This window comes from Pseudoliparis swirei, chromosome 18 (assembly GCF_029220125.1).
Source record: "Pseudoliparis swirei isolate HS2019 ecotype Mariana Trench chromosome 18, NWPU_hadal_v1, whole genome shotgun sequence".
Lineage (NCBI taxonomy): Eukaryota > Metazoa > Chordata > Actinopteri > Perciformes > Liparidae > Pseudoliparis > Pseudoliparis swirei.
The window spans coordinates 27,275,322-27,287,821 of record NC_079405.1 but is presented as its reverse complement, the minus strand read 5'-3'; the positions used below and the strand labels follow the sequence as shown (position 1 = coordinate 27,287,821).

The 12,500-nt window shown below is 49.2% G+C and overlaps 1 protein-coding gene across 1 annotated transcript in view; it reads left to right on the top strand.

Moving 5' to 3' along the window:
• lrig1 (leucine-rich repeats and immunoglobulin-like domains 1) overlaps nt 1-9,850 on the top strand; it is a 35,068-nt gene extending 25,218 nt beyond the window's left edge. The window contains 11 exon segments of the mRNA XM_056438115.1: nt 1,532-1,603; nt 2,234-2,305; nt 2,574-2,737; nt 2,849-3,193; nt 4,006-4,287; nt 6,702-6,827; nt 6,830-6,854; nt 6,856-7,127; nt 7,224-7,358; nt 8,041-8,277; nt 9,518-9,850. Of these exon segments, the coding sequence (XP_056294090.1) occupies nt 1,532-1,603; nt 2,234-2,305; nt 2,574-2,737; nt 2,849-3,193; nt 4,006-4,287; nt 6,702-6,827; nt 6,830-6,854; nt 6,856-7,127; nt 7,224-7,358; nt 8,041-8,277; nt 9,518-9,681 (1,894 nt within the window). The 3' untranslated portion in view covers nt 9,682-9,850.
• The last annotated feature ends 2,650 nt before the right edge of the window (nt 9,851-12,500 follow it).

Sequence of the window (12,500 nt, the reverse complement as noted above, 5' to 3'; positions counted from 1 at the left end):
CACTGGCGGCGCAATTCTTTTTTTTTTCGCGTTGCAAGTGAACGCACCGTAACTGAAAAGTTCCCTGGTCATTTGTTTAATTTAAGGTATACTGTATGTTTTGGAATTCACAGTTTAAATACTACATGTTCTCACTTTTTCATGTTTAAGCCGAGATTTCAGTTTGGTCATGGACATTTGGTTTAAAGTCCTGGAAAAGTCCTGGAAAAGTCCTGGAGATCCATCGGTCAAAAGTCGTAGGAACCCTGATATAGGCTCCTCCTCCCTTCTTTATGCAAGGAGACGTTCATGAAACATCGAATATTCCACTCCCGTCATCGCGTGGAAGCCGACGTCCGTTCAATCTGGCTTTCATATCTTTTTTATTTGTATTGTTTCACTTTAGATTTATAGCCAAACTTGGGGCTCTGTGCCGCTAAAGAAGAAGAAGATAGAGGGAATAGTTTTTACACAATTACTCATCGGTTTTTCCTTAAAAGCAGCTCGTAAAAAAAAAAACGAGTTCAATATCGAGAGTTGGCGAGTCGAGAAAACGACTCCGGAACCAGGATTTTATTTTGGGGCGGCTGACGGACGATCGTCGACACGCGGAGATGAAAAGATGAAAAGATGACGTCCAGAACCAAGATGGCTCCCAGTGGGAGGAAAGGGGCTTTTCATCGAGCCGGCGGGGGGTTATTCCTACTTCTCCTCCGCTCCTCTCATCCCCCTCTTTTCGCCCCGTCCCTGTTGTTTGGGACCGCGAGAGGGTAAAATCGAGGGGCTGCATTCATCAAACGGCTCGCACGGCCACGCCCTCTGGCCCCGCCCCCTTTTGTCACGCCGTCGGCGGAAGCGCCGCGGACCCCCGCTCGAAACACCCGACGCCGGCGGAGCGAGTGATGGGAAAGAGAGAGAGGGAAGAAGGGGTGAAACATCAAAGTGCCCCAACACACACACACACACACTGGGCTCATCCTTGTGAACGCCGCCACACGGCAGGGAAGTCTGACAAACGATGAGCAGATCGCACCTTTTTTTAATTCCGATTTTTGTATTCTTTGATTCATTTCTTGAAGAACAATTATTCCCTTTTTTTTAAAGCGGCAACGAGAAGACAAGACGGCTGTTTGAGTTTGAACACCTCGCTGTGAGCGGCGCCTCTTCCTGTGAAGTGAGGGGGCTTCAACAGGAGATAGAACAAGTGTGTGTGTGTGGGGGCTTAAGACCACCAATCAGAGAGCAGCAACGGACGTCTTGTCTCAAAACCACCCGACTCAACGGGCTCTTGCATGGCGGCGCATACGGCCACCGCTCCTCCAGTCGAATAAAGATAAAAGTGGTCTTTGAGGAGCCCCCCCCCCCCTCCTTCCTCCTGGCTAATCTCCACACAGTTCGGATTTCCAGTATCTCAATCACCCCTCCCCCCCACACACACACACACATTCTTATCAGATTCACCCTTGCTAATTGTGTTTCTCTCCCTCTTCTTCACCCCCCCCCCCTCTCTCTCTCTTCATCTATGGACACCCTTCATGTTTGGGAATGGCAGGACTCTGTTTGGAAACAAGATCAAGTCGGTGGCCAAGAAAGCCTTCGCTGGCCTGGAGACCCTGGAACACCTGTGAGTATCCCACAATGCTCGGCGGCCCCTCCTCCTCCTCCTCCTCCTCCTCGCCGGAGTGAGAGTAAGGAAGAGGGGGAGGAGGGGGGGGGGGTTTGGCCTAAAGTTGCTGGCGGAAAGCAGACTGCTCGCAATTTAATATCGTCTTTGTAAAAGGAGAAGAAGCCCAGCTGCTCCTCTCTCGTTAGCCTGCAGCTCCACTCGGGCTCCTCTCCTCTCTTTTTCTCCTCTCTTCTTCTCTTCTCTTCTTCTCCTCTCTTCTCTTCTTCTCTCCTCCTCTCTTCTTCTCTTCTCTTCTTCTCCTCTCTTCTCTTCTTCTCCTCACTTCTTCTCTTCTTCTCTTCTCCTCTCTTCTCTTCTTATCCTCTCTTCTTCTCCTCTCCTCTCTTCTTCTCTTCTCCTCTCTTCTCTTCTCCTCTCTTCCCCGCTGCCTCTGCGCGGCACCAAAGTTATTGAGCATATGGCGAGCTCCGCGGAAGAAATGCAATTCCTATAAGTTCTTTCGCAGGCGCTTGCATTTCGACGTCTTCGTCAAAACGGCGGGCGGCGAACCACGAGGCGGGTCATGTGACCACGAGGCGGGTCATGTGACCACGCGGGTCACGTGACGCGTGCAATGTGTCCCAACAGGAGCTTGGGAGAGAACGCCATCCGGTCCATCCAGCCCGACGCCTTCAGTAAGATGAAGAACCTCAAAACCCTGTGAGTTCCCACAATGCATTGCACAAATACACGTGAACGTGTGAGCACATCCCGCACATGTGCAGAAGCAGCCGGCGAAAACCTCGGCGCTCTTGGCCTCCGCGCCCATCAGAACCTCCAGTTACAGGGGGATGTGATGTTTACACCACATGTACTCACTCCTCCTCCTCCTCTTCTTCCTCCTCCTCTTCTTCCTCCTCCTCCTCTTCTTCCTCCTCCTCCTCCTCCTCTTCCTCCTCCTCCTCCTCCTCCTCCTCCTCCTCTCCAGGCTCGTTCAGAGCGACAGCTTCCTGTGTGACTGCCAGCTCCACTGGCTGCCCGGCTGGCTGGTGACCCGCGGCCTGCAGGCCGGGGTCAACGCCACCTGCGCCCACCCGGAGAGCCTGAAGGGCACGAGCGTCTTCCAGGCTCCGCCCACCAGCTTTGTGTGTGGTGAGTTGTGCGTGTGCTGAATCTGTGTGTGTGTGTGTGGCTTTGCGACGCGCTCACGAATCCTTTCCTCTTTTCCCTCCCTCCCTCCCTCCCTCCCCCCTCCGCCCTCAGACGACCTCCCGAAGCCCCAGATCACCGTGCAGCCGGAGACCTCCGTCACCGTCCTGGGCAGCGACGTGCGCCTCACCTGCACGGCGGCCAGCAGCAGCAGCTCCCCGATGACCTTCGCGTGGCGCAAGGACCAGGAGCTGCTCCGCCACGGCGAGACGGAGAACTACGCCCACGTGCGCGCCCACCACCGCCACCGCGGCGCCGCGGCGGCCGACGGAGTGATGGAGTACACCACCATCCTGCACCTGCGCCACGTCACCTTCGCCCACGAGGGCCGGTACCAGTGCATCATCACCAACCACTTCGGCTCCACCTACTCCAACAAGGCCCGCCTTGTCGTCAACGGTGGGTTCCGTTTCGTTTTGTTTATCCACGGTCGAATTCTGATGATGGAGAGACTCCGTCGCCGCCGTGGAGGAGGAGGAGGGGTCAGGGTGGCTGTAGGAGGGGAGAGAGGCAATGGGGGAGTGGTCTGGTGTCACAGTGAGGCTGACATGCTGACATGTGCGTGATTACATAACGTCCACACACACACACACACACACACACACAGCCTGTTTGATGTTGCACTCGTGAGTTTCCATTGTCCCGCCCTGACAGCGGGGCGATCGAGTTCTTTCTCTCTCTCTCCAATGAAGTCCTCACTCCTCGGAACAAATTGATTTATCTGCATGTCAGCGGTAACCAGGCGGGGGGTGGGGGGGGGGGCTCTCACTTTGCTTTTTCAGCAAGTGCAGAGAGCATTAATCTTGCATTTGGTTGCCCGCCACGAGTCTTTTTTTTTATACTACCGGCAGAGTTCCTAGAGTCATGGAAAACCTGGAAGAGTCCTGGGAAGAAGAACAAAAATGCCCAAAGTTTTGGAAAAGTCAGGGAAATTTAGTTCATTCACGCTGAGTTTTAGATAATGAAGATGCTTCTGAAAGAACGACGCTCACAACAAAAGCTCGCTATACTTGCAGCGCACATTTTTCGCGCTGCAAGTGAACGCACCGTAACGGAAGAGACCGAAATGTTTATCATTTTAATCTAAACTATTGTCTCTCGTTCATTTACGGTTATATACTGTCTGCTTTGGACTTCTCCTCGTTAATTGACCCCTGTTCATTGGTCAAAGACATGTTGACGCCACCTCCTCCCCCCCCCCCCCCCCACAGTCCTGCCGTCCTTCCTGAAGACCCCGCGCGACGGCACCATCCGGACGGGCCACACGGCGCGGCTGGAGTGCGCAGCCGAGGGCCACCCGGTGCCGCAGATCGCCTGGCAGAAGGACGGCGGCACGGACTTCCCCGCCGCCCGCGAGCGCCGCATGCACGTCATGCCCGACGACGACGTGTTCTTCATCATGGACGTCAAGCCCGAGGACATGGGCGTGTACAGCTGCACCGCCAGGAACACGGCGGGCACCGTGTCCGCCAACGCCACCCTCACCGTGCTGGGTAAGAGACCCCCCCCCCACACACACACACACATCCTCGAGAAAAATGATCGCTTGTAAAATACCTCGGCGCTCGGCCGCGTTTAGAATGAGAGGCTTTCTGTTTTTCTTTTTCCCGGCAGCTGTGGCCTTTGCTGCCGGGGTCAAAGGCCAGAGGTCACCGTTGTGTGGAGGGGGGGGTCAAAGGGGGGATGGGTGCGGGAAGCCTGGGGGACTCACAGAGGGGTGTTTGTTCGGCATTCCCTCCCCCCTCCCTCCCCCCCGGTGGCGGCGGCCTCCTGCAGGCCTCAGTGCTCCCCGTTTATTGGCCGTGTGACGCCGCCGCACACACATCATCTTTGTGCTTTGTCTTTGAGCGGAGCGGAGCAGACCCTTGTTAAACAGAGCCGGGGGGAAACAACTGGGGGGGGGGGGGGGGGGCAACACATACTATTTACAAGTTAAAGTTTCCCCCGGAGAAACGTTCCTGTTTCTGATGCGGTCCGACCGGCGAGAGAGACGCGTCGGGACGAAGCCGGGCGCTAATCCACTCAACCATGTCAAATATCGAAGCAGGCGACCACGCTGGACTGAATCTGTGATGTTTGGGTTTGAGAAAGGAAGAGGGGGAGACGAGGAGGAGAAGAGGGGGGGGGGAGGGGGCTGTAGTCGAGGGGCCCCCTGTCTGGAAAAAGAGTGAGAAAAATGGGAGCCAGAGAACTGGAATGGTGGGAGTGAATGTGTGTGTGTGTGGGGAGAGGGGAGGAGGGTGGGGGGGGGATTTAACGAAAAGAATAGAGGGAGCAGCGTAGTGGAGGGGGGGGGGTTGGGATTGATGGAGAGGTAGAAATGTATTGATGGAGGAGAGAGGGGCGACTGGAGTGGGTTAAGTGAGATCTCTTAATCTGTGTACGTCCCACTGTGAGGGGAAGTGCTCCGTCTGAGAGGCCCACCTTGACACACACACACTCACACACACACACACACACTCACACACACACACACACACACACACACACACACACTCACACACACACACACACACACTCACTCACACACACACTCACTCACTCAATACGCTCCATTCAGCAGCATGAGAGGTTTCCAGGGAGACACTGAACACATTGTCCCCAGAGGAATCCTGTGTGCCGTAATTAAAATGTATGACTAAAGTGAAGTGACTTTAGGAATCAGCGTTACAGATGTCGACCTCAGACGTATGAATGGGATCGTGTTCCAGTGGTCGCCACGAGACGAGCTTCTAGTGGTCGTCACGAGACGAGCTTCTAGTGGATATTATGAGACGAGCTTCTAGTGGTCGTCACGAGACGAGCTTCTAGTGGTCGTCACGAGACGAGCTTCTAGTGGTCGTCAGGAGACGAGCTTCTAGTGGTCGTCACGAGACGAGCTTCTAGTGGTCGTCAGGAGACGAGCTTCTAGTGGTCGTCACGAGACGAGCTTCTCGTGGTCGTCACGAGACGAGCTTCTAGTGGTCGTCACGAGACGAGCTTCTAGTGGTCGCCACGAGACGAGCTTCTCGTGGTCGTCACGAGACAAGCTTCTAGTGGTCATTATGAGACGAGCTTCTAGCGGATATCATGAGACGAGCTTCTCGTGGTCGTCACTTGAGGCAGGCTTCTAGTGGTTATTATGAGGCGAGCTTCTAGTGTTATTATGGGGCAGGCTTCTAGTGGATATTATGAGACGAGCTTCTAGTCGTCATTATGAGACGAGCTTCTAGTGGATATTATGAGACGAGCTTCTAGTGGATATTATGAGACGAGCTTCTAGTCGTTATTATGAGACGAGCTTCTAGTGGATATTATGAGACGAGCTTCTTGTGGATATTATGAGACGAGCTTCTAGTGGTCGTCACGAGACGAGCTTCTAGTGGATATTATGAGACGAGCTTCTAGTGGATATTATGAGACGAGCTTCTAGTCGTCATTATGAGACGAGCTTCTAGTGGTTATTATGAGACGAGCTTCTAGTCGTTATTATGAGACGAGCTTCTAGTGGATATTATGAGACGAGCTTCTAGTCGTTATTATGAGACGAGCTTCTAGTGGTTATTATGAGACGAGCTTCTCGTGGATATCATGAGACGAGCTTCTAGTGGTCGTCACGAGACGAGCTTCTAGTGGATATTATGAGACGAGCTTCTAGTGGATATTATGAGACGAGCTTCTAGTCGTCATTATGAGACGAGCTTCTCGTGGATATTATGAGACGAGCTTCTAGTGGATATTATGAGACGAGCTTCTAGTCGTCATTATGAGACGAGCTTCTCGTGGTCGTCGTGTGGTCACACTTTGTGCTGACTCGACATTCTGTCATACCGTGAACAAGCAGAAACCTCAAACTTGTGCAAAAGGAAAACAGAAATCAGATCCTCATGAATCCTCCCCCCCCCTCCCCTCCCCTCCCCCCCTGCAGAAACCCCCCACCTGGCCCAGGACCTGGAGGACCGCAGCGTGGTGGTCGGGGACACGGTGGCGCTGCAGTGCAAGGCGCTGGGCAGCCCGCCGCCGCGCATCACCTGGCTGCGCAACGACCAGCCGCTGCGCCGTCCGACCGCCACCACTTCACGCGGGCAACCGCTGCTGGTCATCGGCTGCGGCGCTGGAGGACGCCGCCGCTACACCTGCCTCATGTCCAACACGCTGGGCACGGAGCGCGCCCACAGCCAGCTGGCGGTGAGCCGGCGCCGGGGCCCCTGCACGCCGCCGGGGCCCAGCACCGTCACGATAGGCATCATCGTCATCGCCGTGGTGACGAGCATCGTGGCGACGTCGCTGGTGTGGGTGTGCATCATCTACCAGACGAGGAAGAAGAGCGAGGAGTGCAGCGTCACCAACACAGGTGAACGCCTCTTTCTCCTTTTTTATCTTTTATAGAGAAAAACTATCTATCTCTCTCTATATATTTATTTATTTAACGCGCTCTCATTTCTTCCAGATGAGACGACCGTTCCTCCAGACGTGCCCAGCTACCTCTCCTCCCAGGGCACGCTGTCCGAGCGGCAGGACGCGTGTATCCGCGTGGAGGCCGGCGGCGGACCTCAGCCCAACGGACACATCGCCGACCCCTCAGGTACTCGGCACCCCCCCCACACTACTTCAGTTGCTGATTTATTCAGTTTCTTTTTTTTAATTCTTTTTTTTAATGTCGCAGGCGTCTTTATTTATTTATTTTTATTTTTTATATGTCTTTTTTATTATTATTTTATGTCGCAGGCGTCTTTATTTATTTATTTTTATTTATTCATGTCGTTTTTTTGTTTTTTTTAATGTCGCAGGCTTCTTTATTTTATTTATTTATGTGTTGTTTTTTTTTTTATTTTTATTTGTGTCGTTTTTTTGTTTGTTTTATGTTGTCTTTATTTTTTTTTTTTATATGCCTTTATTTAAATTTTTTTTATAAATTATGTCGCAGGTGTCTTTATTTATTTATTTTTATAATTATTTATTTGTATTTTTTATAATAAGACAAAAGACAATACATAGACATAACACCTAGAGGACGACAAAACAGTGGACACAACATCATAAAGTCAGAGTATTGAGAGAAATTAAAAAGAAATAAATAAAAATACATGTGAGCTTTAAAAAATATATATTATTATTTTATTTCTAATTTAAAGAAACAAAATACATTGACGATGGCGGATGTATATGTATGAGCGTATGCATGTACGTGGAATTGAATTGGTCTCCAGGCAAGAAAAAGTAAAAAAGTATTCAGTTCCTAAAAGTCGGCCCCCCCCCCCCTGCAGGTTTCGACGGCGCGGTCGTGTGCGCGGACTGCATGGAGAGCGGCAGCAGCTACTCCAAAGATTCGGACTACCTGACGCACGGCCGGCCGGAGTACCAGCAGTACTCGGTTCCCCCGCCTTACTCCCACTGCTACCCGGGGGAGCCGCATCGCGCCGCCGCGCTCTGCAACGGGACGCCCAACGGGATCCGGAAAAATAACCACGACACGCTACGGCCGAGCCAACGGGAAAGAACCGGTGAGCGGCGGGGACGTTTAGTGTCCGGAGATATTCTGAGTTATCAGGGATTTAGGAGCCACTGTTTCAAGTTTCAAGGTTTTATTTGCAATTTGTGCCGAGATCAACAATCCAGAGCGATTTGGAAGTCAACAGTTTAGAAATACAAGAGGGCAAAACTGACCCTAAGAAATATAATGTTATATAATATAATATATAATATAAATGTCCCCATAACTTCCTCTAATAATTATGATAATCTAATAGCCTTTTGTTTCTTTTCTTTGTTGTGTGTGTCAATGAAATCAATCAATCAAAAAATGTAATTTGAAATTACAAAAAAAAAAAAGAAAGAAGTTATAATTGTTAATAGTTGTTTAAAGAATTTTATAACAATAAATAACCACAAAGAAATAAGAATAACATTGAATATGATTTATGTTTTCTGTTTGTTTTGTGTTAAAAATATCTTAAGAAAACATGTTGAACTATATTATGATTATTGACATTTTTATGACAATTGCTCATATACTGTAAGCCTAAATAAGTAAATATATTTATTTGTTTTAAATGCCCCCAATTTCAGTCACTGGGGGCAAAAATTGCCCCCGAAAAAAGATGTAAATTTCCTACCCTGATAACACTATAATAAGAAATACAAAAATACAAAATATAAAAGAAAAACACGACACAAAAGTTATATATGTAGAGTTTTGGATTTAGTTTTAAATTACAGATAATAATAATAATATTTTTAATTATATCGCATCTTTAAAAACAAAGTTTACAAAGTGCTCCACAGAGAATCAAGGCAAAACAAATAGAATAGTAAGATACAAATATAAAATTAAAAAATTTACTAAAAATAAAAAAACAGACAAACTAAATTCGGGAACCAAAGATCTGCATAAAATGACGACGTCACGTAAAAGCTGTTCTATAAAAATGGGTTTTAAGAAGTGATTTTAAGGAAGTCACTGGTCCTGCGAGCCTCATCCCCTCCGGTAGGTTTTACTCATACGTCATCGTCGAAGCAGATTCCCCTCAACATATTCCTGATGGCTCCGGTATCGCCGTCGCACGCCCAGAGCCACTCTCTCTCTCTCTCAGGGAAGAGGCTCTGGGCTCCTGCAGGTCGGGGCCCGCTCTGGGACTCCGCCTCTTCCCTCAGCAGCGAGTAAAACTCGTGGATTTGGATCTCCACTGCTGAATGCGTACGTGTCACTGACTCCGCCTTCTTTTTCCCTCCCCGTCCCGTCAGCGAGCCGGGCGGGGCCGACGCCGGCGCGCCCCCCGTCGCCGGAGGACTCCTTCCACAAGCCGGTGAAGCTGCCCGGCGACTCGGGTCTCGACGGCGACCGCGAGTCTGACCTCAGGCGGACTCTGCTGTCCAACGGACACGCCCCTCACGGCCTCTCCGAGTGAGAGCGCCCCCCCCCCCCCCGAGGAGAACCGGCGACTAGCAGGCGCTCCTTCCGGAGAGCGGACTTTATTTTTTATTTTCTTCTTCTTCTTTTGCACTGGGAAAATAAACTGCTACCTCATGTCGAGGCGATTTGATCCCCGAGCCTCCCGGACCTGGACTGAAGGGAAGCGGCGGAGAAGCCAGGCGGGGGGCATCCGGAGTTTGAAGGCGGAGCTTGTGTGGGCGGCGTCCCATCCGAGCGTTATCAGCTGTACATAGTTTTTTTAAAAACCTTCCTTTTTGGGAGGTGACCAATAAGAATTCTAGCTCCAAAAAAATGTGACTTGCATTTGAAGCATGTAAATGTAGGGAATCCTGTAAAGTGTATGTAGGGGGGGGGAGAAATATGCCGTTGGACATTTGACTGTACATAAGAGTTTTCGTATATTATATATTATATAACTTTTACAAAAGAGTATTTGAATTGATGTGCATGACAAAGAAAGGAGTGATGGTATTTTTATTTTTATTCAAAAACTAAAACACAAACAGACTTTTTTTCAGCTTCTACCAACATTCAGCGGCGGTGCCTTAACGCGCGATCAAAGAGAACCGACTCGTGACAACCGACATCAAGACTTTCATTTTATTTTTTTTGCTGATAGCAAACAAAACACTCGATTGCACTTGAATGTTTTTATTATTTTCTATTTTCCTGAGACAAACCCGTGGCCTTACACACAGTCCGTTGTTCTTGTAATGAAGGAGGAGCTCTTCACGTACGTTACGTTTCGCCCGGGCGGTTCAAGCCGGGATGTTTGCGGGCGGTCGAGTTTTAAAGCACTTTTTGTAGCCGCGTCACAAAAAACGAGGGGGCGTGGCCTCTGCCTGAGGGGGCGTGGCCTCTGCGAAATCTCCGACGACGCCACTCTGGGTTTAAGAAAGCCGATTTTTTATCCGGGCTACTGCTGTTATGAGCCCCTAACGGCCAGGTACGCATCACCGCAACGTAACCACATCATCATCATCATCATCATCATCATCACTACAGTTCAGTCGTGTGTGAGGTAGCTGAAGGTTTATGCTGTGAACAGTTGGGAAGCTTGTGAAATGTGCTCTAAACAAACTTGTGTTGGAGGACTAATGCGGCCGGTCCCCTTCCCCGGACACACTGGGGTCAAAGTAGTTGCAATGCATCATGGGAGCTGGCGTTTCTCCAGCGAACCCCGAGTCTGACCTGCGCACCGTGATCCCGGTGCAGCAGGGGATCGGGCCGAAGAGGGAGGCGGTTTACGTTGGGAGTAATTTATTGAAAACAAAACTGTACCTGAGGAACCGTTGTACATGTCTGAGCTGAAGCCGTGAAGTATCGAACACGGCATTGAAGTGTCTAAAAAAAAAGAAATCACATCTTACGATTATTGCGAGTCTGTTTTTCTTCATGCATGTTATGAACGCGATGAAATTTGTTTGTAATGTTGCAGTATTTCATCAAGACACGTCATACATATTTTATGCCTATCTGAATTATTGTTAAAAGGCGCATTTTCCGGGGAAAAAAACCCGAAAAAAAAAAAAAGGGGGGCATTTTTTTTAAATTTTCTTTTTAAAAATGAACCTGACCCCAAAGGTGTGATTTTTTAAAAATTTTAAAAAATTTTTTCCCCCCCCTCCTTTCCCAAAGAAACCTGGACCCCCCCCCCACAGGTTTTTTTTTTTGCGGGTTTAACCAATTTTAATTTTAAATGGGGGAAAACCCCACCGGGTTTTTTTTGGGGAGTTACCTTTTTCCCCCCCCCCGGGGGAAAAAACAAAAAAAAATTTGGGGGGGGCCCCCTTTCCCCAAATGGGTTTCCGGAACCCCCGGTTTGTAAGAAGTTTTTAAAAATTTCCCAATAACTACAAAAAGGGGGATTGGGGGGTTAATTTTAAAACCCAAAAACCCCTTTTTTTTTTCCCCCCCCCCCCACCCCAAAAGGGTTAGTAAGGAGGGTTTCCCCACACCGACCCGGCCCCCCCGGAGGATGGGAAAAGGGGGTTTTTAGAAAAAACCCCAAACCCCTTTGACCCCCAAAAAGCGAGGGACAAAACCCCTTGATTTTTAATTCTTACCAAAAACCCCTTTCGAGTTTTCGGAAAATAAAAACCCGAATAAAGCCGCTCAATTTTCCCCTCCCAATGGGTTTTTTTTATAAGTTGGGGGGAAAAAAAAAGGGGAAAAAAATTTCCCCCCCAAACCCCCGGGAAATGAGCCCCCCCATAACAAGACAAAACCCCCCCACCGGGTTGTAATTAAAGGGGGGGTTTTTAAAAAAATTTTTAATTTAAATTTTTCATCCATTGGAAAAAAGTTTTGGTAAAAAGGGTTTCCTTTAAACTTTGGGGGGGGCCCCCCAAAAAAAATGGCCGGTAATAAAACATACCAAATTTCCCCTTGATTTTCCTTTTTACCGGGAAAAAAACCCCCCCCAAAAATTTTAACCCCCCCCAAAAAAAAAAAAATTTTAAAAATTTTTTTAAAGGGCCTTTTTGACCACCCAATACCCAAAACTAAAAACCCGGCCCCCTTAAATAAAAACCCCCCCCAAAAGCAAAGAAATTTTGACCTGTTTGCCCAATTCCCCAAAAAACCCCCCCAAAAAAAAACCCCTTTAAAATTTTAAAAAATTTTTAAAAAAAAAATAAAGGGGGCCCCGGGTCCCCCCAAAAAAGGGCTTTTTTTCCTTTCTGCCAAGGACAAAAAAAAGGGGGGAAAAATTTGCCTTTCCAACCTTTCCGCCCGTTTCCCCTAATCTGGTCCGGTTTTCCCACCCAAAAACCATTCGCATTTTGGTTATAC